The 25,304-nt window shown below is 35.4% G+C and overlaps 1 protein-coding gene across 3 annotated transcripts in view; it reads right to left on the bottom strand.

The window, feature by feature from the left end:
- LRBA (LPS responsive beige-like anchor protein) overlaps positions 1 to 25,304 on the bottom strand; it is a 730,232-nt gene that overhangs the window by 486,634 nt on the left and 218,294 nt on the right. For 2 of the 3 annotated variants that reach the window (XM_060147738.1, XM_060147737.1), the window contains exon 34: positions 4,281 to 4,345. In XM_060147738.1, the coding sequence (XP_060003721.1) occupies positions 4,281 to 4,345 (65 nt within the window). Of the gene's footprint in view, positions 1 to 4,280; positions 4,346 to 24,474; positions 24,489 to 25,304 lie in introns of those variants that run through there. The other variant, XM_060147734.1, reaches the window with a different exon arrangement.

Genomic DNA, 25,304 nt, shown 5'->3' on the forward strand with positions numbered 1-25,304 from the left:
CCAAAACTGAATTCCTGATCTTCCCCAACAACAGTTTTATCCACAGCCTTTTCCATCTGGTTGATAGAAACACCATCTTTTCAGCTGCAGAAGCCAAAAATCTTCAGAGTAATACTTGACTCCTAGCTCTGTCTCACAATCCACATCCAATCCATTAGTAAATCCTATCAACTCTACCTTCAAAATATATTCATAATCCTACTACTTCTTACCTCCTCTACTGCTGCTGTCCTAGTCCACAACACCATCATGTTTAACTAGAGTTACTACAGTAGTGTCCTAGTTGATCTCTTTGCTTCTATCCTTAAATTCTTACATAAATCAGCCTTTTAAACATAAGGCAGATTGTCTCCCTCCTCTACTCAAAATCCTGCAATGATTGTTATCTCCTGCAGAATGAATTGCAAAGGCTCTACACAAATCTTGCCCTATGTCTCTGACCTCATTTCTTACTTCTCTCCACTATGATCACTTGTTCTTGCTATACTAGCCTCATTCCTCAAATATGCCAGGGAAGCTTTCATCTGTTTACTGGCTGTTCCCTAGGACTGGAACGCTTTTCCCCTACATGCCCCTATGTTTAACTCCTTCACATCATTCAAGTGCTTGCTTACATGTCAATTGCTCAGTGATCTGTAATATAACCACTCTATTTAAACTACTCTATAAAGATATCAAACCTTTATATTTCCTTTAAAATTCACCATTTCCCTCAACCTGCTTCACATTATCTTTTTCCAAACAACTTACCACCTTTCATATATAATCCATTACTTATTTTGTTTATTGTTCATAGTCTGCCAATGACTGTTCAAATGTAAGATCTACAAAAAAAAGAATCTTTATCTGTTTTGTTTATTGCTGTATCCCCAGAATCAAGGACAAGTCATGGTACACAGTCAGTGCATAATAAATATTGGTTGAATGAATAGATGAGGAAACGGATGCTCACAGAGGTAAAAGTACTCCCCATATATCAAAGCTGAAACTTGAACCCAAGGCTAACTTCAAAGCTAAAACTATTAATCACAAAAGTATGTTGCCTTATCTACTAAATGTAACACTAACTTGCATAACGGAGGGCATTTAGACTTAGTAGAACCTAAACAAAATAGACTTTTTTTTTCAGCTTATAAATTCATTTGTTTGTTTATTTTATATTATTTTGTTTTTAACATTTTTATTGGAGTATAATTGCTTTACAGTGGTGTGTTAGTTTCTGCTTTATAACAAAGTGAATCAGTTATACATATACATATATCCCCATATCTCTTCCCTCTTACGTCTCCCTCCCTCAAACCCTCCCTATCCCACCCTTCTACCTGGTCACAAAGCATGGAGCTGATCTCCCTGTGCTATGCGACTGCTTCCCACTAGCTATCTATTTAACATTTTTTAACATTTGTCAATATATACACTACCACACTCTCACTTTGTCCCAGCTTACCCTTCCCCCTCCCCGTGTCCTCAAGTCCATTCTCTAGTAAGTCTGCGTCTTTATTCCCGTCTTGCCCCAGGTTCTTCATGACCTTTTTTTTTTTAGATTCCACATATATGTGTTAGCATACGGTATTTGTTTTACTCTTTCTGACTTACTTCACTCTGTAGGACAGACTCTAGGTCCATCCACCTCACTACAAATAACTCAATTCCGTTTCCTTTTATGGCTCAGTAATATTCCATTGTATATATGTGCCACATCTTCTTTATCCATTCATCGGTTGATGGACACTTAGGTTGCTTCCATGTCCTGGCTATTGTAAATAGAGCTGCAATGAACATTGTGGTACATGACTCTTTTTGAATTATGGTTTTCTCAGGGTATATGCCCAGTAGTGGGATTGCTGGGTCATATGGTAGTTCTATTTGTAGTATTTTAAGGAACCTCCATACTGTTCTCCATAGTGGCTGCATCAATTTACATTCCCACCAACAGTGTATGAGTGTTCCCTTTTCTCCACACCCTCTCCAGCATTTATTGTTTGTAGATTTTTTGATGATGGCCATTCTGACTGGTATGAGGTGATACCTCATTGTAGTTCCGATTTGCATTTCTCTAATGATTAATGATGTTGAGCATTCTTTCATGTGTTTGTTTGCAATCTGTACATCTTCTTTGCAGAAATGTCTATTTAGGTCTTCTGCCCATTTTTGGATTGGATTGTTTGTTTTTTTGATATCGAGCTGCATGCGCTGCTTGTAAATTTTGGAGATTTGTCAGTTGCTTCATTTGCAAAATAGACTTTTATAACCACTTCTCTTAAAAAAAAGAACTGGTGTTAATCAGTGTTTTGCATTAAGTAGAACAAATACATATTCGACCAACAGCACTCACTAACTCTTTTCCTATATATAAACTTTAAAAGTATCTAATACCTCAGTGTTGAAATTCAGCCAAAGAGTTATTTTTTTGATGAATAAGCACTTTGAAATTTTTGCTAAAAGTAAGACTAAATTATTAGTCATTCACTCATTGAGAAATATTTATTGATTTCCCAACACTTTCCAGACTCCAGACTACAATTTAGCTCTGTTTCTCATATAGATCACTGCAATAGACTTGTTATTGTTCTTGATTTCAATTAGGTCTCCTCTGCTTCAACCCATCCTAAACATCACTGCTAGTTATCCTTCCAAAACCCAAGTATCATAATAATACTTTCTTAAGACCTTTCAAGGCTTCCCATTGCCTTCAGATGAAAATCCAAATACACCACATTAGACCTTTTATGGTCCAGATAACCAATTCTATTCCAACAATTCACACACATACACATGCACACACACGTACATACACACCTTCCCACATCACAGTATCTTCAGATATTCTATTTCCTCTATTTAGAATGCTTTTCACACATATGTCCTCCAATTTATCCATAATCCCCACTTTTCCAAAGTCTACATTACTAACCTTACTCATCCTTGAAAATACATCTCAGGAATCATGTTTCCCTGGGGAGGTTCTGCCTAATTCTTCTGAACTAAATTGTGTAGTCTTTCTCTTTTTTCACATTCCTACCTTAATAACCTATATGTAAATACTTCTAGCACAGAACTTACCATATGGCATTAGTTGCAGGTTTATTTATTTGTATTCAACACCAGTCTGTGAGCACCTATGATTATTTACTGAGTGAAATAACTTTAGTAGCATTTACTATAAAGTAAAGTTAACAGTACCCTCTTCTACAACATTAACGAGACAGAGGTTAAACTCCTAGTTACTAGTTCAAATTATTCCTATAGTGATGGTGTCAATCTCAACTCTAGACAGAACAGTATAAAAAACATTCTTAAACAATAATTTTGTTCAGAATGCTATTTCCAATGGCAGCCAATCACACCTTTTAATCTATACCCTGGGTCTTCAGTCCAAGTAATCCAAAATCAACTGCCACAGGCTTCCCTGGTAGCGCAGTGGTTAAGAATCCACCTGCCAATGCAGGAGACACGGGTTCGAGCCCTGGGCCAGGAAGATCCCACATGCACGCGGAGCAAAGCCCATATGCCACAACTACTGAGCCTGTGCTCTAGAGCCCGCGAGCCACAACTATTGAAGCCCACGCGCCTAGACCCCTCGCTCTGCAACAAGAGCCACCGCAATGAGAAGCCTGCACACTGCAATGAAGAGTAGCCCTGCTCACCACAACTAGAGAAAGCCCACGGGCCACAACAAAAACCCAACACATCCAAAATAAATAAATAAATAAATTTATTTTTTTAAAAAAGAAAACATCAACTGACACGAAACAGACCCAAAGTAGTCCACTCATCATTTCCTCAATTTATTCTTACCCTTTAATTCTCTCACTTTCTTAAATCTATTTTTTCCTTGTATCTTTCTTTTTATCTCTGTACTTCACTTTTCTTTCCTACTACTGACTATTCTTTCCTTGAATTCTTCTTCCCTTATGCCCAGGCCATGACATAGGAGAGATAATATAGACCATATTAGTCTATTTATTGGCTCTACAAATATAATAGAATTTTCTAGGAAGCCCAAATAAGTATCAGTTTTCCTTATATCTGCTAATAGAATCATCAGTATACTTTTGCCAAAGGTTTACTTACTGAAAAACAAAGAACTGACTTTATCATTAAGCACATAACGATGAAGAGAACAAAATGATTAAATATTGAAATATTTGTAATAATTAATATCTAAGCTCACTATATCACTGACTGCAAAAACAATATAGTACCAAAAATATCAGTTCCGATGGCAAAAATACAATAACATTTTAAAGTAAAATATACATGGATATAAAATAGATTACCTTCCTTCGTTGACAAGTTCAATAAAAGCAAGGCCTGCATTCTTCTGAATAGAATTCTGCCACTCCTAAAAAACAGCAGAAAATAGCTGAACAAATTTCACTCAGTATGTTATTTCTTTAAAACAATAATTATGAAAAACATCACCCATATCAATTTCATACTTAATTGAAACTGATTTAATGGAAATTAATTAAGTTCCAAAAAATCTTAATGGAAAAGTTTTGTTAAACATGCTGCCTACCCACTGCAGCCCCATGAACACATAAACAGTTGACATTAAAAAGTAAACTAAACAAGTTAGCAACAATTTGATTCTAGATAAACTAAATGAGTCTATCTATATTTATCTTGCCCTTTCAGTTCTGTACCATTATATCCTACTAATTTAACTGAAACAGTTTGAAAGGAAAGCAGCAAAGAAGACCAAGGACAGAGGTTTTGTTTTTGTTTCTTTAAGAGATGCATCACCCCAAATGAGGGGAAGACGGAATTAAGTATCTCCCTAAACTTAATAATAGCACACATTCTACAAAAATTGATTAATGATTAAGAAAGAGACGAGAGATCAGTGAATTTGGCTAGACTACTTGTAAGCTGAAAAACTATAATTTACTAGCATATGAATTAGCAAAAGATGGCATAAAATTATTAATATATTCTTTATGAATAAGTTATCCATTAAAAAGCCCCCTGGTGTTCCGGTGGTTAAGAATCCATCTTCCGATGCAGGGCAAGTAAGGTCCCACATGCCACAGGGCAAGTAAGCCTGCGCCCCACAATTAGAGAGCCTGTGTGCGGCAACTACAGACCCCACGTGCTCTGGAGCCCGAGCACCACAACTAGAGAGCCCCCGTGCTGCAACTACTGAGCCCACATGCTCTGGAGCCTGTGCACCACAGCTACAGACAAGCCCGCGCAACACAACTAGAGAGAAGCCCACGTGCTGCAACAAAGGGCCTGCGTGCCCCAACGAAGAGCCTGGGTGCCGCGTCGAAAGATCCCCGATGCCCCAACTAAGACCTGACTCAGCCAAAAATAAAAAGTAAATAAATATTTTCTTTAAAAAGCCTCAAAAGAAAATTAACCATTAATATATACAGAAATGAATTTTTTAAGCCTCATCTCAAAACAGATATAAAATACGCATTAATCCAATAAAGCTGGGCCCACATGAATTGAAATGTAGCTAGATTTGAGAAATGCCAATGCATGCATATCTGTATTTTTTAAAGAACTAGACATATATACATAATCTTTATGTTCCTTAAAACTGAAGAGCCCTTCTATTCCACCTACATAATATCCTTTAACTAATCTTTTTTTGTCCTTTTATAATGGTCAAAACAAAAGACAGTGCTGGGGACCTTACCACTGTTATCATAAGCAGTATTCATATATTCTGAATCTAACACCTTGAAGAGTTTTTAATTCCATGTAATTTCACCCCTGAAGACTGTTCTGTGTCATGCCAAATTCTGATTTAGTTTTAAGCCTCATCCTTTCACAGCTACTTTCTCCTTTTTATCCCCAGTATTTATTACTTTCATGTTTTGAAAAACCCAAGGTGGCCCTCAGGACTGAAATGGCTGTTTGCCATAATTTTGTTATAGAGTTCTATTTCATGAATAGTGTCAGCAAGAATATACTAACAGAACATATACAGTAGAATGAAAAGTAGATATAAAGTCAGTCAGAACATTTGAGGGTAGTAATTGGCTAGGACTAGGTGAGAAGATAAAGCAATGTGTTGCTGAGGAACAAGAAGTCATGGGATCTATGTTCTCAAACTGACTATGACACTAACAGGATATGTCCATAAACAGATCACTATACATCTCTAGGCCCTCGATACCCCCTTAAAAAAATTCTTAAAGATGTGTGATTTTATGATTCAACAACTTTCAAACATTTAGAAATTAGTGGCTCATAAGTCCAAAATATATAGTCTCAAAATTCACAATTCCCAGCATATTGAAACAACAAAATAGAGATCTTCTATTTCTTTCACTAAGGTAAACCAAGTCAAGGATAAATGGAAATACCCATCTAATTTAAAATCCTTTTCTTTCCAGCAAAATGAAGTAAACAGACAGATAATACAAAGGAAAGCAATCAAACTCCATGAAGAAGTAAACCTCTGAGAGAAGAGGATGTGTCATACCCTCCACTCTTCTCAGAAATAGGAGGAAGAAAAGAGGAATAAGCAGAAACCGCAGGTAAGTGTTTTGATCCTGGTCCAGAAGGTTCCACACCTCACTTCCGAGGCAGAGCACAGGGAGATGCCAAGACTCAAAGAGTTGCCCTAAACCTAGTAATGCACGGGAAGAGTAGATAGAGACAGATTTAATGGTAGATGGACCTAAAACAGCCTCACAGTAACGCATGCCCTTGGAGGAGTCAGAAAATTATCACAGAAAGATGTACACATAGTTGAGGCTTTGAGGGGATAAGGAAAACACAGTTGTGACCTTTGTTGATAGACAGCAGGGAATCAGAAAGGATGGTAACAGAGGGATGCCCTAGTCAAGGAACAGAAGCAAAATCTCACTCCTCAGCTCTTATGCCCAACAGAGCACTCCCAGCAAGCCACCTGGAAATCTGATACAGCACCAGAGTATGAGGGGGCAAGACCTTAAACTGAGTTTTCCTTTAGATCACTTACTTGAGGGAAAAATCTCAAAAGGGAAATTAAATTTAGTAAAAAGAAAATAGTTACTTTTCTCGCTAGAAAAAAAGAAATTAGGAAGAAAGGCAAGAGGTTACCCCATATATAATTCTTTAGATCACACATGTTATTTTCAAAAGTATCTACTAGTATTATTTTTCTCAAATCCATTTTCTCTGATTTAAAACGGCAACAGGTGGGGATTTTTATGTCATACAAAACTCAAACCCCACATGAAAACCATCAGTAACAGTAGAGACACTCAAGTTTTAAGTATACAGGTAAACATCACTTTGATTTTATTTTCATTTATGTATACAAACTGACTTTTACTGATAATGTAAATTTAAATTTCACAAAGATTTTAAATTTCACAAAGATTTTAACAGCATGATTTAGGTCAGATAGAAAACTAGTTAAAGTTACTATAAAAACTAGTTAAAGTTACTATAAAAACATTACCATCTAAAAATTTTATGACTTCAACTTAAATTGGTATGTCACAATTTTTTTCTTTTAAATTAAAAACAAATTAGACATGAAAACACACATAAAACTGGAAGAGTCCAATTTTTCTTACAAAAGCTCAGAAACATATTTATGACTGCTAATACATCTGGATTCTTGTTTTCTCAAACATCACCTATAAACTCATATTATTTAACTTGTAGTAACAGCTATCTAATAAACACCTGGAATAAAACGTTTTCACCAGTTAAAAAAATTAGACTAAATGAGAAATGAAGTGAAAATACAAATCTTACCTATGCTTTGGGTAGTTCTAAAAATCTCACAATTCTTAAAGATATCAGAGTTTTAATTTGCCTATAATCCATTCCTAATTATAAACTATTTAACATTTAATAAAATATCACATACCAGGTACATAAAGATATACTGATAGGAATTAATAACCCAGGTAAAAAGAAGCTGAAACCCATGAGAATAAGAAATTAATTTGTTTTAATAAACCCAGCTGCTAGTCAAAGCCAACAAGTTTTCTCCATACTAAAACACTGACTACAATCCTTAAGGAAGTCACCTAAACTACAAAGAAGATTCATGCTATCCTAAAGCATTTTCTGCACTTCTGAGACAATTACTAAAGAAGGTGTTAGCCTAAACAATTTCACAAACCACAGCTCAAGATAACCTTTAGTGAGTTTTAACAGTTGAAAGAAAAGCTTAATGGTTATCGTCTCTCATGATCATTTCAATATTTCATCATAGTATTTACAATTATACAGCAATGCAAAATGCACCATACATTTAAAGGTTTTGGTTATTCTTTTCCCAGAGGTATTGATGAAAAACATGTTAAAAGCCTCAAATCCAACCACTAATGCAGCTAAGTCATTTTAAAACACACTTCAGCACTTTGGAGAGGAAGGACTCAAAACACAACTGAGTCAATAATTTCATACCTGTTCTAAGCTGTATTTAATTGACTATCACTTCCTAAGTCCATAACTGTTGATGAGTCAATTTTTACTAAAATATACTCTTAGCTTACTAATGCTCTTAAGTCATACAACAACAACAGAGATAGTATATATTAGTGAAATCTAGTAAATAAACAGAGTTACATCAATTTTCAAACATGTGCTTTTGGTGGTAAAAGTCCACCAAACTTGGGTTGGGGGAAAAAAAAGTCTTCATCAACTAAATTAATTCTATGCCTCCCCACCATCAACAAACAAATATAGAGAAAAAGGGCACCAATAAATGTGCTATATATTAATTTATAATATTTTGATACAACTTTAACTTCCCTAAAGTGAACTTGACAGTTTTCTATAAATTTGATAATCTCCTACAACATATTTTAGTGTCTTGAGTACAGCACATAAATTTATCTGAATTTTAAAAGTAATTCCCAAATATTACCATGCTCTAAAGCAAATAAAATCAAGCTACAGATTGACAAGATAGACTACATATACTCCATGCTGCCACCTTTTTTCTTTTTTAGTCAAGCCATCGATACTGACATTAAATGTACATCAATTTTTTTTTTTATTCTAGTCGGCTAGAAAATCACTAAACTATGTTCTACTCTTAAAATAAAAAAGGTATAGAGCTTCCCTGGTGGCGCAGTGGTTGAGAGTCTGCCTGCCGATGCAGGGGACATGGGTTCGTGCCCCAGTCCGGGAAGATCCCACATGCCGCGGAGCGGCTAGGCCCGTGAGCCATGGCCGCTGAGCCTGTGCTCCACAACAGGAGGGGCCACAACAGTGAGAGGCCCATGTACCTCAAAAAAAAAAAAAAAAAAAAAGGTATAAAATGAGTGACTTTGGTTAAACAGCAAAAAACAAGAACAAAAATACTAAAGAGAGGACAAGAGTAATGAGAGAGAGTTAAAAAATTTCTCTACAACCTGAAGGGAAATAACTTGAAGCAGACAAATGCTTGTTACAAAACCCTTAGAAAGGCCAAGAATTGACGGCACTGATTACATATATGGATGGCTGAGGGACAGGGATGAAAGGAGTTTAAATGAATAAAAGCTGGTATAAAAAACACAGAATCTGAGCTCCTCTCCTCATATCGATGGCCATCCCAACCATGGTAAGAGACTGGATATTTACTTTCCAGAGGAGTAAACCTCTGAACACTTTAAAAAGCCTTTTGTAAAAAACAAAATAACTTGAAAGTATGCTTACTGAACCATGAGACATCAAGCAATATTAGAGAAGTGTTCTCTGAGAAAAACGAGAAGCCATGATAACATTTAAAATAAAGCTCATTCACCACCAGCAGACAGCACATACACAGGCACATAGACTTTTGTGCAATACACTTAAACATGAGCACAAAGGGTCACTAGTCATTAGAGGAAAGACTCATATGAATGACAGACACCAAAGAAACAAGCAGGAAAAAAAATAATTATTAAAAATGGACAGGGGGCTTCCCTGGTGGCCTAGTGGTTGAGAGTCCGCCTGCCGATGCAGGGGACCTGGGTTCGTGCCCCGGTCTGGGAAGATCCCACATGCCGCGGAGCAGCTGGGCCCGTGAGCCGTGGCCACTGAGCCTGTGCGTCTGGAGCCTGTGCTCCACAACGGGAGAGGCCGCAAGAGTGAGAGGCCCGCGTACCGCAAAAAAAAAAGGACAAAATATTAACAAATTAAAATATTAAAAAGTATTGTTAATGGGGTAGGGAGAGGAAGACTAAAGAAAAGTATAATTAATACCATCAGAAAGGTAAAAACTTTCATGTAAAAATTCAGGGCAGGGTTACTTTTTTATTCACTGGTACCTCTTTGCCTCTGTATTAGAGTTCTCCAAGCCAAGAGTCTGTGGCCCTCAGCAGTGCCCATGATCACAGGCCTTGGGAGCTCCTTTAATCTCTAAGAAGAACTGGAGCAGGAGTTGTAACATGGACCATCTTATTGGAGCCCAGAACATCTGGGGAGCCAGATAACCCTCTCTTTGCACAACAGATGAAATTTGTCATATGAAAAACAGAGTCCTCCAGAGAAACAGAACCAACAAGACAGAGATATGTATTTTATTTATTTTAAGAAAGTGGCTCACATAATTATGGAGGCTGACAAGTCTCTGCAGGGCGAGTTAGCAAGCAGAAGAACCAGGAGAGCCGATGGTGTAATTCTACTCCAAGCCAAAAAGCATAAAAATCTGGAAAATGAATGGTGTAGTTCCAGACTGAAGGGCACTAGGCTCAAAAGCCAAAAGGAGCCAATATGTTAGTTTGAGGACAAAGGCAGGAAAAAGTGACATCTCAGTTCCAAGGCAGTCAAGCAAGTAGAATTCTCTCTACTCAGGGAATGCTCAGCCTTTTTGTGCTCGTCAGGCCTTCAACTGATTGGATGAGGCCCATCCACATCAGGAAGGACAACCTGCTTTACAAAGCCTACCGATGTCAATGTTCATCTCATTCAGAAACTCTCAGAATAATGTCTGACCAAGTATCTGGATACCCCATGACATAGTCAAGTTGACATAAAATTAACCACCCAGCTCTCCCCTCCCATCTCCCCTGAAAACCTCAGAAAAATAGAAAATGCTATTAGAAATTAAGAGTATAATAACAAATAAAAATTTTGAAAGAACTACTGGAAGATGTTGAAAAAGGCTCTTAGAAGAGTAAAGTAAAAGATAAAATGAAGGAAAAACAGGTGAGAATGGATATGAAAATTAGATAATTAATCCAGACAGTTCAACATCTAACTAAGAGGAGTTCTGGAAACAGAGATGAGAATACAGAGAAAGGAATTCCCATAGGTATAATTCAAGAAAACTTCTCTGAACATAAGTACATACTTTTTCAGACTGAAAAAGTTTACATTAAATATCAAAGACAATGGATTTTAAAAGATCCACTCACATCAAGGTACAATCCAGTAACAACAAACACTTTTTAAAATAATAAAAATACTAAAAGCTTTCACAGAGAAAAAAATAATTGGAAAGATTACAATTTTCAGCCTGTAATACTAATATCCCAACAAGCCACCAGTCACATATAAAGATTAAAAAAAAAAAAAGACATTTTCATACAAGCAAGGTCTAAAAAATTCTGTCATGCATTCTCTTTTAAGAAATTACAAAGGACATGCCTCATCAAAATTAATACAGAGACCCCACTATCATCCTCCATCCCAGTTCTGCTTTAATTTTTCCATGGCATACTTACTGCCGATTAGATTTCTTTTTTGCTTTTCTCTGTTTTATTCTCTCCTATTTCCTGTGCTAGGACAGTGACCAGCACATATAGAATAAGTGATCAATAAATGCTGAATCTGTGTATCTTTCATAAAAGAAGGCCACTATAGGACACAGGAAATAGACACTATAGCATAAGAGGGAGAAGAGGAAACATCTAGGTTGATGATAAAAGAAACCTCCAGATGACACCTTTCTACACAACTAAGGAGTAACCAATCCAGGCAAGAACAAGAAAACAGAGAACTCCGGGTACTGTATCTCCAAGGAAAAGAACTGAACCAATAGATACCAAGTATGTTTATTACACTGGTAGAAGTTATATGATTTCAGTGGAAAATTCAGAAATAAATTTGTGGTGGGTACACAGAAATTTAAATTAACAAAAAAAGTAGGAAGTTACTAATTCCAGGAGTATCAATGAAAGAGAGACAAACAAGTGGGAGGCAGGGAGGGAGGGAGGGAGAGAAGAAGGAAGGACGGAAGGAAGGAAGGAAGGAAGGAAAGAGGGAGGAAGGAGAGGGAAGGTGGTTGGGTAAGCATGGTATATTTTGTGGGTCTGCACAGATATTTACATTGTCACGAAAATGTAAATGCTAGGTATGGTTTTAACTAAATACTATGATATAACTGTCCCGGAAACAAGAGAGTACATAAAATGAACAGGGACAGCAATATAAGTACTCAATAGTCATCTTCCATAGAAGACATTAGATAATATCTAAAACAGAAAAATCCAGAAATAGCTATCATTTAGAAATATGAAAGTAACTAGCAGAGTCAAAAGCTAAGAGATCTGAATGTGGCTCCTTCAAGAAAGTAAGAATCAAGGGAGAGAAGAAGAATTGCAGCAGGGAATTGCTGTTTTCAGTTTAAGTTTTATACTATTATTAGATCTGTGAAATAATATATGTTTTCCTTGATAAAAAATAAAATTCAGGGCTTCCCTGGTGGCACAGTGGTTGAGAGTCCGCCTGCTGATGCAGGGGACACGGGTTTGTGCCCCCGTCCAGAAAGATCCCACATGCCGCGGAGTGGCTGGGCCCGTGAGCCATGGCCGCTGAGCCTGCGTGTCCATAGCCTGTGCTCCTCAACGGGAGAGGCCACGACAGTGAGAGGCCCACGTACCACCAAAAAAAAAAAAAAGTTCTGAAGAACCTAGGGGCAAGACGGGAATAAAGACACAGACCTACTACAGAATGGACTTGAGGATACAGGGAGGGGGAAGGGCTGGGACAAAGTGAGAGAGTGGCATGGACATATATACACTACCAAACATAAAATAGATAGCTAGTGGGAAGCAGCCGCATAGCACAGGGAGATCAGCTCGGTGCTTTGTGACCACCTAGAGGAGTGGGATAGGGAGGGTGGGGGGGAGGGAGATGCAAGAGGGAAGAGATATGGGGACATATATATATGTATAACTGATCCACTTTGTTATAAAGCAGAAACTAACGCACCATTGTAAAGCAATAATACTCCGATAAAGATGTTAAAAAAAAAAAGAGTCATGTACCACAATGTTCATTGCAGTGCTATTTACAATAGCCAGGACATGGAAGCAACCTAAGTGTCCATCGACAGATGAATGGATAAAAAAGATGTGGCACATATATACAATGGAATACTACTCATCCATAAAAAGAAACGAAATTGAGTTATTTGTAGTGAGTTGGATGGACCTAGAGTCTGTCATACAGAGTGAAGTAAGTCAGAAAAAGAAAAATAAGTACTGTATGCTAACACATATATATGGAATCTAAAAAAAAAGGTTCTGAAGAACCTAGGGCCAGGACAGGAATAAAGACACAGACGTAGAGAATGGACTTGAAGACATGGGGAGGGGGAAGGGTTAGCTGGGATGAAGTGAGAGAGTGGCATGGACATATATACACTACCATATGTAAAACAGCTAGTGAGAAGCAGCCACATAGCACAGGGAGATCAGCTTGGTGGTTTGTGACCACCTAAAGGGGTGGGATAGGGAGGGTGAGAGGGACACTCAAGAGGGAGGAGATATGGGGATATATGTATAGCTGATTCACTTTGTTATAAAGCAGAAACTAACACACCATTGTAAAGCAATTATACTCCAATAAAGATGTTAAAAAAAACTATGAAAATATATCATAAACTATTAAGAATTTTTTTTAAAGATAGTATTTTACATCCTACCAAATAAAATTAACTTCATTGCTATTGGTAATAAAATATTCTCCTTTTTTTTAAGTATTGACCTAAGGATCCAAACATAATTTAACTTAAAAATGGAATGAAGAATAATTTGTTAACAAACACCTAAACTCATCAAATTATTTCAGTTTTCTTATAAAAAATTAAAAATTTAAAGGCTTCTGCTCTTCAATAGAATATCAATATTAATATTTTAAGATGTTACAGTTATCTATGCCTTTGTAAAATAAATCAAATTGGCTGGATATAGTTCCAAGTACCTAAACACATGTCAGAAACACTATTAGGAGTCAAGGGAGTAGGCCACAAAGGAGAGCTCAAATGAGGAAGGGAATGTATTAACACAAAATTGAGAACCACATTATGCACAGGACTAAAGGTCAAAACCAGAGAAAACTGGTTCATAGTCATGATATAGTAATCTTAAGTGCTCAAAGTAAACTATCAAGAACTTTTCAGCATTGTTTGCACTTTGTGTCAGCACTCTCTCAACAGCATATCTAACAGAAACTTGAGGAACCACATACCAGGAAAGACTATAGCATAATAGTAAAGAACAGGTTTTAATCCACTGTCTCTATCGAGGGTAAAACAAATCATTACATGAAATATCAAAAGAAAATTTTACCTTTTGGCAAGTTTTCGATTTGATGATTTTTGTGAACATGTACATCTAAATTGTACACCTAGTTTGTACAAGTATTATGGCTCAGTTTATAAATAAAATATATACACAGATAACTACAAAATAGAGAAAAGAAAGAAAAATTCTATTAAAGTTGGATTAGCAAATGGTTCAGTTTCATAACTGCTTATTTAACAAATGCTTTTGAACATTTACTATGTGGAAGTAATTGAATATTGAGAAAATAACTATTTATAGGATTGACAAAATAGGGCTTCCCTGGTGGCACAGTGGTTGAGAGTCCACCTGCCGATGCAGGGAACACGGGTTCGTGCCCCGGTCCAGGAAGATCCCACATGCCGCAGAGCGGCTGGGCCTGTGAGCCTTGGCCGCTGAGCCTGTGCGTCCGGAGCCTGTGCTCCGCAACGGGAGAGACAACAACAGTGAGAGGCCCGCGTACCGCAAAAAAACAAAAAAAACCCAAAAAGTTGAGATAACCATGCAATCAAGTATGTGATTACAATATAGTTTTAAATTGTTTGTAAATAATCAAAAAAGCAATAATCCCCTAGTGTTGTGTTTAAGCATACTTTAAAATTAATAAATTTGCAAGTTTCTTTAAAAATCTGTTTTTAAACTTTTTCAGAAAAAACATATTCTCCAGTCAACAATGATCTTTCAAATAACTTCCAAACTGGCGTCAATATAGTCAAGATCTTTCACTAATCAATAAAGAAAGCTTGATTTCAATAAAGGTGACAAAAGTTGCTCTAACCCTTTCCAGCAACAAGCTCTCAACAGACGATCATCATTAAGCTTATATCAAGGCTTCATGTTCAGAAGCTATATAAATGTGTCCTATTAGTACATGATCAGTCTGTTTGGCAACTCCAGTTCTCCAGACATGTGGCAATTGCTGCCCTTTGAGGTCTGAAGTCAAGTCTTTAGGGAATCTCAAAGCCTGCACTGAAATTACAAGGAGCGTTCATTAGAGACTGCTGGAGAGGAAACATGAAAGACTTCCATTAAAACTATATAAAACAGCTACTATTTTAAAAAGATTTTTAAACCATCTCATGTACTCAGCTATAATAAAAAGTATTTACCAACTGAATTATTTTTAAAAGCACTACTTTCAGGACATGGTACATTCTTCATGCCTCCCATCCCCCACCTCAATACACCTAACATTCCTTTTATAGGGATCATCAAGTCAAGTTTTTGGTGTCCTGGGAGAGAATAAAACTACCTATACCTCTAAACTCTTTCTACAAATCACTGTAAACATTTATAAAATGAAGGTAATTTTAGAGACAAAGTTTTGTTTTCTAACATTAATTTTGAATAATACAGTTACTTAAACTCAGCCAGACATACATATGTGTTTCTTTTTAGATGCCTCTTTTTTTTTACTCAAAAAGGCTCTCTCTAATTCATTTTCACTCAATTTTAAACTAATAATCATAAAAAGTTGTAAACAAAATAATATAAATTACATACTAGTTAATCTATGAAATGGCATTTATCAGCTAATATTATGGAAAATATATGAAGATTCAAATGTTTAAAATTAAAAGAAGAATGTCAATAAATTGACAGGCAAGTGTTCAAAGAAATTTCATGTCTTTGCTATCTCAGGATTTTGAAAAACATAGTAAATGTATTTTCTAATTAATAATTGTTGCCATTTAAAATTTCTAAATCTGTAGACACTTTTTAACTTGAGAGTATGGTTATTTATTAAATTTGCAACAAAACAAATACTACTAGATAATACTTCAGTAACAAATCTCTATAAAATGTTATATAAAATTCATTAGCTTGCCTCAGTCATTTCTTGAATTCACATATATGTTGGTTTCTGACAGCCTAATTCCAAAAAGCAATTACAACCTCCATCCATATGTAAAAAGATAACAGAAAGCAAGTACATTAAACCAGTTTAAAAGAATAAAAATCTAAAGAAAACAGATTACGAATGATTTATATGAATGCCTAGTGCTGAAGTTAATTACAAGTAACCCAATAAAATAGTGCCTTTATTATTGTACAGCAAGTAATAGCTCTAGATGAAAAAACCAGACTCTTTCTGCTGACTTTTGCATGCCCAATCCCACAGCACACAACATTAAGAATTTAAAATGTAGTAAATAAGGCATATAGAAAACAGCAGTTTTTAACTAAAAGCAGAAAACTCCCCTGCTGTTTAACCATTTGGAGTCTACCACTCTGAACAGTGACCACTGTAAACTGATACTATGTGCTCATTGAATAAATTCTTAATACAAAGTGAGATTTAATTTCAGTATTCAAAATTTTACATCAAATGAAAAGTAAATAACTATGAAATGTATTCATTAGGAGAAAATAAAGTATCATTTATGTTTATGCTATGAAATTTTATCTTCAGAATCAAATTTTTCCAAACCTCATACTACATCTACCAATAAAGCTTTGGTCCTAATTTTACAGTACTAAGACACATACATTACGTGCTGCAGTAGTATGTTATAGTTGTCAACAGCCACAAGCTATAGCCAATCACAGTATGCTTAATGACTTTCCCAATGAAGAGGAGTAAGGCCTTTCAGTCCAGAATGATTCCATAATATTTTCAAATATTTATCAATGTACCTAATGAGATATTAGTTGGTATAAACTTTAAGTTTAATGCAAAAGTCCTAAAACATGTTATGGATAAACATTACCATGTAGGTCATTTTGACCTACAACATAACTAAAATAGTGAAATGAAATACTTGATAACCTGGTTTTGCTGCACAAATAATCAGTGGTGCATCTCTCTGGCAGTATTTTATTCATATCAATTTCATCTCCATTAGAAATATATGCAATACTAGCTTATTTTGCCTTTTCTTTTCTGGGTCAATAACTTTACAAATTGGAATTTGTCTCAACTACAGTAAAATTCTTTAAAGGTAGCGATGCCTATCTCTTGGGGTTCTCAACAGTACCTGACTCAATTTCCCTTATAACAAACATTCAAATGTTTGTTAAAGAGACCATAATTTAACACTGTTAGGTGAAGGAGGGAAAAGCATGGCACTAAGAACACTCACTAGATAGACGACTCACTTGTTGTGGCCGCTATAACAAATCGTCACAAACTTGGTGGCTTAAATTACTAGAAGTCTGTTCTCTCACAGTTCTGGAGGCCAGGAGTCCAAAATGAGTTTCACTGAGCCAAAATCAAGTTGCTCTTCTCCTGGAGGCTCTAGGGGAAAATCTGCTCCTTGCCTCTCCCAAGCTTCTAGTGGCTGTCAGCAGTCCTTGGCTTGTGACCACACTGCTCTCTGCTCCATCATCATACTGCCTCCTCCTCTGGGTACCTATCTCTAATCTCCCTCTGACTCTCTGCCATAAGGATACATATAACAGCATGTAGGGCCCATCCAAATAACGCAGGAGTATTCCTCATGTCAAAATCCTTAACATAATCACACAAAGACCCTCTTTCCAAATAAGGTAACATTCATAGGTTCCAGAGATTTGACGTGAATATCTTTTGGGGAGCCATTTTTCAGCCTATCGTACTAGAGAAACCAAATTAAAAGAACAGAAAGAGCTAGTTGAACAAAAGTGAACTTTACTACAAAGTTCAACAAAATTCAAAAGATTCAAAAGAAATAAAGGCATTTTTTTAAAATTAGTATATTGTGGCAAGAGTTGGAAAAGTTTTTAAGCAAGTTAACTTGCGCTACAGGTGTTGGTTCTAACAATGATTGAGTTGTGATTGGTTTTGTTTTCAGTTCCAGAAATTCAGCTACCAGGCTACAAGAAACTCAAATCTGGGCAGCTGAGATAGAAGATACAGGTAACAAGCAGATATCATTAAGAACAACTCCTAATAATTAGCAGAAAAGCAATGACAGCACTGCCAAATGTCCAAATAAGTAAGGCAGCAATTCAGACTTGGTTAAAATACTAACAAGAATTAGAAAGCTTCTTTGTAAAAAACTTTCCCGTTGTTTTACTTTCTCACTGCCAATGATCAAACTCCTTTTCTCTTCCTTAACTTACAGTACCAGAAAAAAAGAAACCTATGTTCACAAACTAAGCTACAAATTAGTGCTACAAAACAACAGTGAATCTTTTCAATACATATAAATAGGACACAACTCTGAAAGATTAAGCAAAGCTGTAAGCTTTCTTAGGTAAAGGAATAGACCACCTCCCCTCTGAAAAAAGAACAATAAGAAACCAGACTTAAGTTTGCTCTCAATTATGTGGTATCTGATAATCAGAATAACATGACAAATCAACAGACTGAACAAGACAATTCCACTGTTTTAACAGAATGTCTAATGAAAACTTGAGATTCCAACAAAAATTTTTCAAAAATACATAATTATTATCAAAAAGAATGCCCTATGTATCCAGTATTAGGATATTGCCATGCATTTTCATACTCACTATATGTAAAAGCACCTTGTGGAAAGGAAGATGTCAGAAGAATGTCAGAACAGATTCGGGTTTAGGCAGTTTGATTTTTCTGGTAAAATACCCACAAAATGACATGATACACGTAACACATATGTCAAATACCTGAATGCTACTTAACAAAGCAGCAGAGAAATAAGTGGAAACTAAAACAAAATAGATATTAGAGAGCTTTAAAATAAGGCAGTGGGGTGTGAATTTGATAAGACAGTAAACTGCAGCTTCTCTTGGAAAAGAAATACAAACAGACTCCTGTAGGAAAGTCAACTTGTTAGTACGTACTGAAAGAGGTAAAAAGCAACACAAAGGAAAAGGCCATTTCTCTAATTCAGGAATAAGCTGGATCAGAATTTCTGATTCTTTATGGAGACCTTTTTCAAATGATACCTCCTTTTGTCCCTGCCTGTCTCCCCGATTCTGACAGCACTCAGGGTGAGACTCATCATAATGAGCAACTGTTAATGATGATGTATCCGGCCAGAAAAAAAAAAGGTTGATAATCAGTGACCTAGGTTAACTGTTACAAAAGCATTTCTCAACTATGGTAACACAGGAGGTGTGTTGAAAGTAATGTAGTATAAATAAAAAGCACTGAAATATACAGAAGACATCTTTAAGAAAATCACTGGAGTACTAATCCCTAAAATGACATCCATCTCACTTGTATTAAGGTATACTTTATTGACTTCCAAAGGAGTGGTCACTATAGCTTGCACAGGAAACAGTGGGATCACCTTTGGAAGCCTATGGAAAATATGAATGTTAACCATTAACCTTGCCTACATGAAAATGGCCCAAAACTGCAAATTTATGGGATATCTCCTAGATCTAATAATGTATGGTTTGAGATGAAAATGGACTAGACTGGGCATATAATCATAGAAAGAAGAGAAAATAATGAAAGAGACACTGCAGAAAATAATGGTGGACTAAAGCATAGATATGAAAAATCTAATTTCATTAAAAGAAAACAAGAGGCACTAAAAATACTGAAGAGAAGATTTTGTGTGCTGTTAAAAACACTTAGATTCAGAAACTAATAACTTTAATTTACAATCTACTTTGCTCTATGGACTGTTCTACATCCTTTTACATATATTATCTAATATAATCTTTATTACACCCATTTCACTCAATAAGAAACTGAGTCTCAAGCAAGTGAAGTGATTTGCCCATGGTTACAGAGTTAACAAGTGGTAGAGGGAAAAACGTTTATTAAAATTCAAAAATCTATCATCACAGCATTTTCCTGACCTCAGTCTCTTCCTAAGACCCTTTCCAAAGTGACTTTTCCCTTTCTCCTTTTGTTACCCATGATGGAGACAACAGCCACCTCTACAAAGTCCATCTCCAGCAACTGAGGAAGTAACTACTAGAAAAACAAATAGCCTTCAGCCTTCTGATTCGTGCTTTATTCAGGCCTAAATCAAAGTGCAAACTTCAGGTTTTATTAAAATTGCATGCATGCTTCTGGAAGCTCATATTATAAAATGGCAGCTTGACTAAAAACAGCTGCCTGACTAAAAGATGCATAACATATGGAATATATGGGCAACTACTTATATATAATAATTGTCCCTCCCTAAACTATACTGTGTTTTATATATATATATGTATACATAATGCTATTATATTCTAACTGCACTAAAGTACTAAACTCAGTCAACTGAGGCAAATAGTGTAAACACTTTAAAATTGACAGCAAAACGTAAATCTAGATCCTAAGAACTCTGATTACTCTGCTTAAAAACTATTAAATTATATACTATTTATGAAAAAAGTTATCAGAGAGTTTTGGTATAAAAACAAAGACAATCTCAGGCTTTACGCTTTTAATCTAGCCTTTTTGTAATACTTTAACTTCAGTGGATTAATTTGAAGTAATAGAAAAAAAAGAAAGGACTAAGCAAAACCAAACAATAGCAGTCAAAGCTGAGAAACACAGAAACCGAGCTGTAATCATAATTATGTTAAAACCAAAGGAAAACACTATGCTTAGAATATTTCCATTCACGTATTCCCCTTTTCTTCTAACTCGCTGCCTAATCCCAATTTAAAAGACCAGCTGTAAAACGGTGGGGTGCCAAATTAAAGCACACTTTATTTTCAGATGTCTCCATACTCATAGGCTGACTTCCTGTCAGGAAGAGTTCCATTTCTCTGAATACCCCAATCAGCAGGGAACTTGCAGAATTAAGTGCCAGTTGATATTACTTTGTTTTGCATTTACCACCCTTGAGAATAACGTTCAAAGATCTAGTTATATAGTCAGCATGGTATCATCCTTCTGACTAGACTGCCAAGCCACAGGGTGTACTGCCAGTTCCACAAAATTTACCTTAAAAGGTGTTGTTTTCTAAATCCTAGTGCGCTAGTGAATCAACAGGATGCCTGTATTTCAGAATAAATCCTGCCCTAAAGTTAAATTATGCTTCTCTTTGGTTACAAAGCACTTTAAATTAATACTGGAAAGGTCTGCATCCAGATTCATATAAAGATCAATTCATGTTCACTAATCCATCAAGTTAAATATTTTATTTTTTAAAAGTGAAATGCAATAATTCAGTCTGATTTATTTGTTTTTGATGTTTTTGCTATTGTTTAAAGACAAATGAGTCCACCTTATAAAAGCAAGTTATAAAAATCTGAATCAAGTAAAACTACAAATTTTTTTTTCCATACTAGCATAAAGTGCAGTTATTAAGCTGGTTTCAAATGCTTCACAACTATTAGTGCATTTAAGATGTTCATGATCGGTTAACATAGCATGAATCTTAAACTACCCTCTCCAACTCCCACAGGCTTCCCATCATGCTTCTTCAAAGGTCTCTAGTTCCTTCTCATAAGGTCAAATATTTTGATTGCACACAAAATTAAGTTAATTCTGAGCACTTCAATACAGAACACCTATGCTCACAGCCTTTGTACATTATAAGGACAAAGCATTCACAGCAGCTCTAAGATAAATACAGGTGATTGTACTGCAAGCCTACTTTTTTGAACCCAATGTTAATCATTACCATATTGATTCTCATCCATTCGCAATCAAAAGGCCACAAGCACTGACAATAACAAATCAGAGACAATCAATTTACATTCACTAATTTTCTATAAATATATTCTAAGGATGAGGAATAAAGGCATCCAAAATAAAATAAAAGGAGGGGTAACATTGAGAAAAGGTTGAAATATTAAATTATACTGATCTTAGTTGGACCATGCTACATATAAACTGGTCTTAAACAATTCAATTGCCCCTAAAGTCCCATTTACACTGGAAAAAGGAAGGCTGGTTACAAAGAAAGTTGAATGATTTATTGACAGCATATCAAAGTATAAATTTAAACATTTAATACATTTTGCAAATTTGTTGCCATGCAAGCACTTTTAGCAATCTTTCTACTCAGATATAGATTTGTCTCTTTTAAGAAACCTTCATGTACAATGTGCTAAAATATTTGGGTAAACATCATTTTTAAGAGCCAGAGGTTCAACATTTGTCATATTCCCTTTGTTAGCAGAAGCTGTGGTGCCTGAAATGAATGCTGAGTTATTTGAAGCTAGTGACTTAAACGTGATAGAAATAATTCTACAGAAAGAGGAAAATCTACATGCACAAAGTGATTTCTTCATAAGAGGTCATCAGTTGAGACTTTTAACAGGTCCTTTTGTGACTCTTAACGGATCTTTTTGAGACCCAAAGCTGATCAGGTGCAAGGGATTTAATGCGTATCATTTTCTTACTTTAAAACATTTAAGTAAGCATAGGGTAAGAGTTGAGAATTAGGGTCTGAAGCCTCGATATAAGGGCTAAATTGCCTTTCAGATTAAGATAAAATTGAATAGAAGAAATAAAAGTATTAAATAGAATGGTGTCTGTTCCCTAACTAAAAAAAATACTTTTTAATGAATCAAAAACTCAAGAATTAAATTTAAAGGGAACTTTACTTAAATAAGGTAAATATATTGATTTATTCAACAAATATCTATTAAATGATTATTATACTCTGACACTAATAAACAACATAGACAAAATGGACAATTAAGAAATGACTTCCTGGGGCTTCCCTGGTGGCGCAGTGGTTGAGAGTCCGCCTGCCGATGCAGGGGACACGAGTTCATACCCCGGTCCGGGAAGATCCCACATGCCGCGGAGCGGCTGAACCCGTGAGCCACAGCCGCTGAGCCTGCGCGTCCGGAGCCTGTGCTCCGCAACAGGAGAGGCCACAACAGTGAGAGGCCCGCATACCGCAAAAAAAAAAAAGAAATGGCTTCCCGACTTCAAGGAGTTTTCAATCCAACAAAAGAAACAAAACTTATAATATAGCATAAGTACGAAAATAGCTCTTATGTGCATAAATTTAACCCTTCTTTAGCACTTATCTCTGTAAATTTAACTCTAAGATGGAGTTCTCTAAATTGGTGTATTCACAACTTATAATCCAATGTTGGGGGCATCTAAGCAAAGAAATGAAGATTAATAAGAGTTAATAGGATTTAGAACTATTTTTATTCTAATTTATATTAAAAGCAAAAAACTCACATATTAAATAAGTTTTTTTATTACACAATATATGCACAGAAAGATTTTTATATGTTCTTATGCCAAAAATATCTGTACATGTCAAAGATAGAGTTCTTCAGACCATATCAGAAGAAGAGTAAATTCCTCTCCCATCTATTAATTTAATGAATCTTCCTAAATATACCTGGGTGAATTTGCTAGCAGCATTCCATTCTCCCTCACTTCTCAGGATCATCAACAGATTTTTGTTGTCTACTAACTTTAGGAAATGCCTTATATACAAAGTATACTTAAAAAACAAACAAACATAAAAACACTACAGATTTTAGTGAAAACCCCTGGACTTAGGCATCAGAGTCATTTTGTGACTCTTAATTCTTTAACCCAATTAACCTCTAATAATGACTTCATATTTTTATTATGTCTAGGTCTTGATTACAAGCTATCTCAAATCCTAATTGTTTGAATGGATAAATGGATGACCTAAGAAGAGCAACAGCCACTGTATAATTTAGCTGTGTAACTATAAATTATCACTAAATCTTTATTCCATTAAAAATTGTTAAAATTTTATTGCTAAAATTTTACTCATTTATTTGACAAATACTGAAAATTTCTTTCACCAGACATTGTATCATATAACAGTCACATACAGATTAATTTCATTTTATTTGGACCTCTTGCACCTCTTTAAGTGCATAGCAAAGCTTGATTCTACAAATGGGTCACTAACAATGTATGTAATATCCCATTAATATAAAATATATTCTGACCCTGGTTTCTAGACTTTATGCCGGACACTTAAACATGATTACAGATCATAAACTGCCACAATATTGACTAAAAATGTAATGGGATTCACTCAACCAATGTAGGAAATAGCTATATAATCAACTGATGTCAAAATATTTGAATTTATTCTTAAGCTTGGATTAGTTCTACATAAATATTGTAAAAATACATATATGTGTGTGTAAAAATACACACAAACACTCCTGGTTAAACTTAAGTTGTTCTAGAAAGAATACCAAATCTTACTATAATCAGTTCTGAACATCTATCCCTTCAGAAACAACATGTAAATTGAGTCCAAATTACCTACAAAGGAGAGAGAACAGGTAATTGAGTTAATTCTTGAATGAAGTAAAAATAATCACAGTGTTTCATGAAAAAAACAGCTGTACTTTTGCAAATCTACTGATTTTCTGTAATCACTGTGATTGGAGAAGCAGAGAAAACCAGAAGCAGAATACAAAAAGAGGCATTTCCTGTATTATTCACTGTGTCAACACTGATGTTTTTCCTAAAGTATATTTTACAAAAATTATCCATACACACTATGGCCATAAAAAGCATTTTGTGATCAAATATACTAATATTATTCTCATAACAGATTCAACAATACACTTTATTTTATATATATATATATATATATATATATTTTTTTTTTATACACATACACACATGTATTGACTAAAGGCCTTGAGGAACCCTCCAGTAAAGATCCTAATTAAATTTAAATGAACATTTTCCAAGCTTATTTACCACTGTCTGCTTTTCTCAGAGAACATCCATTTTCATCACACAGTACACACTAGGATTTGCTGTACTGGAAATTTTGGACAGTGAGAACTGATCAAACAAGTAGCCGGCTACCACAAATCTAACCAAGGAAAATTATAGGTACAGCAAAGAGTAGAGGAAATGCTTTAAGAACTTTAATATCTATTGATCTCGATGAAATTATAAAAAAACATAGATGGAACCTAGAAAAGAATTTTTGACTGAAAGGCAAAGGAGCCTGAAATGATCTGTTCATGAACAGAAATAAAATTAGTTAAATTAAACAGGGATTAATAAATACATTT

The sequence above is a fragment of the Lagenorhynchus albirostris genome, chromosome 4 (assembly GCF_949774975.1).
Source record: "Lagenorhynchus albirostris chromosome 4, mLagAlb1.1, whole genome shotgun sequence".
Taxonomy (NCBI): Eukaryota; Metazoa; Chordata; class Mammalia; order Artiodactyla; family Delphinidae; genus Lagenorhynchus; species Lagenorhynchus albirostris.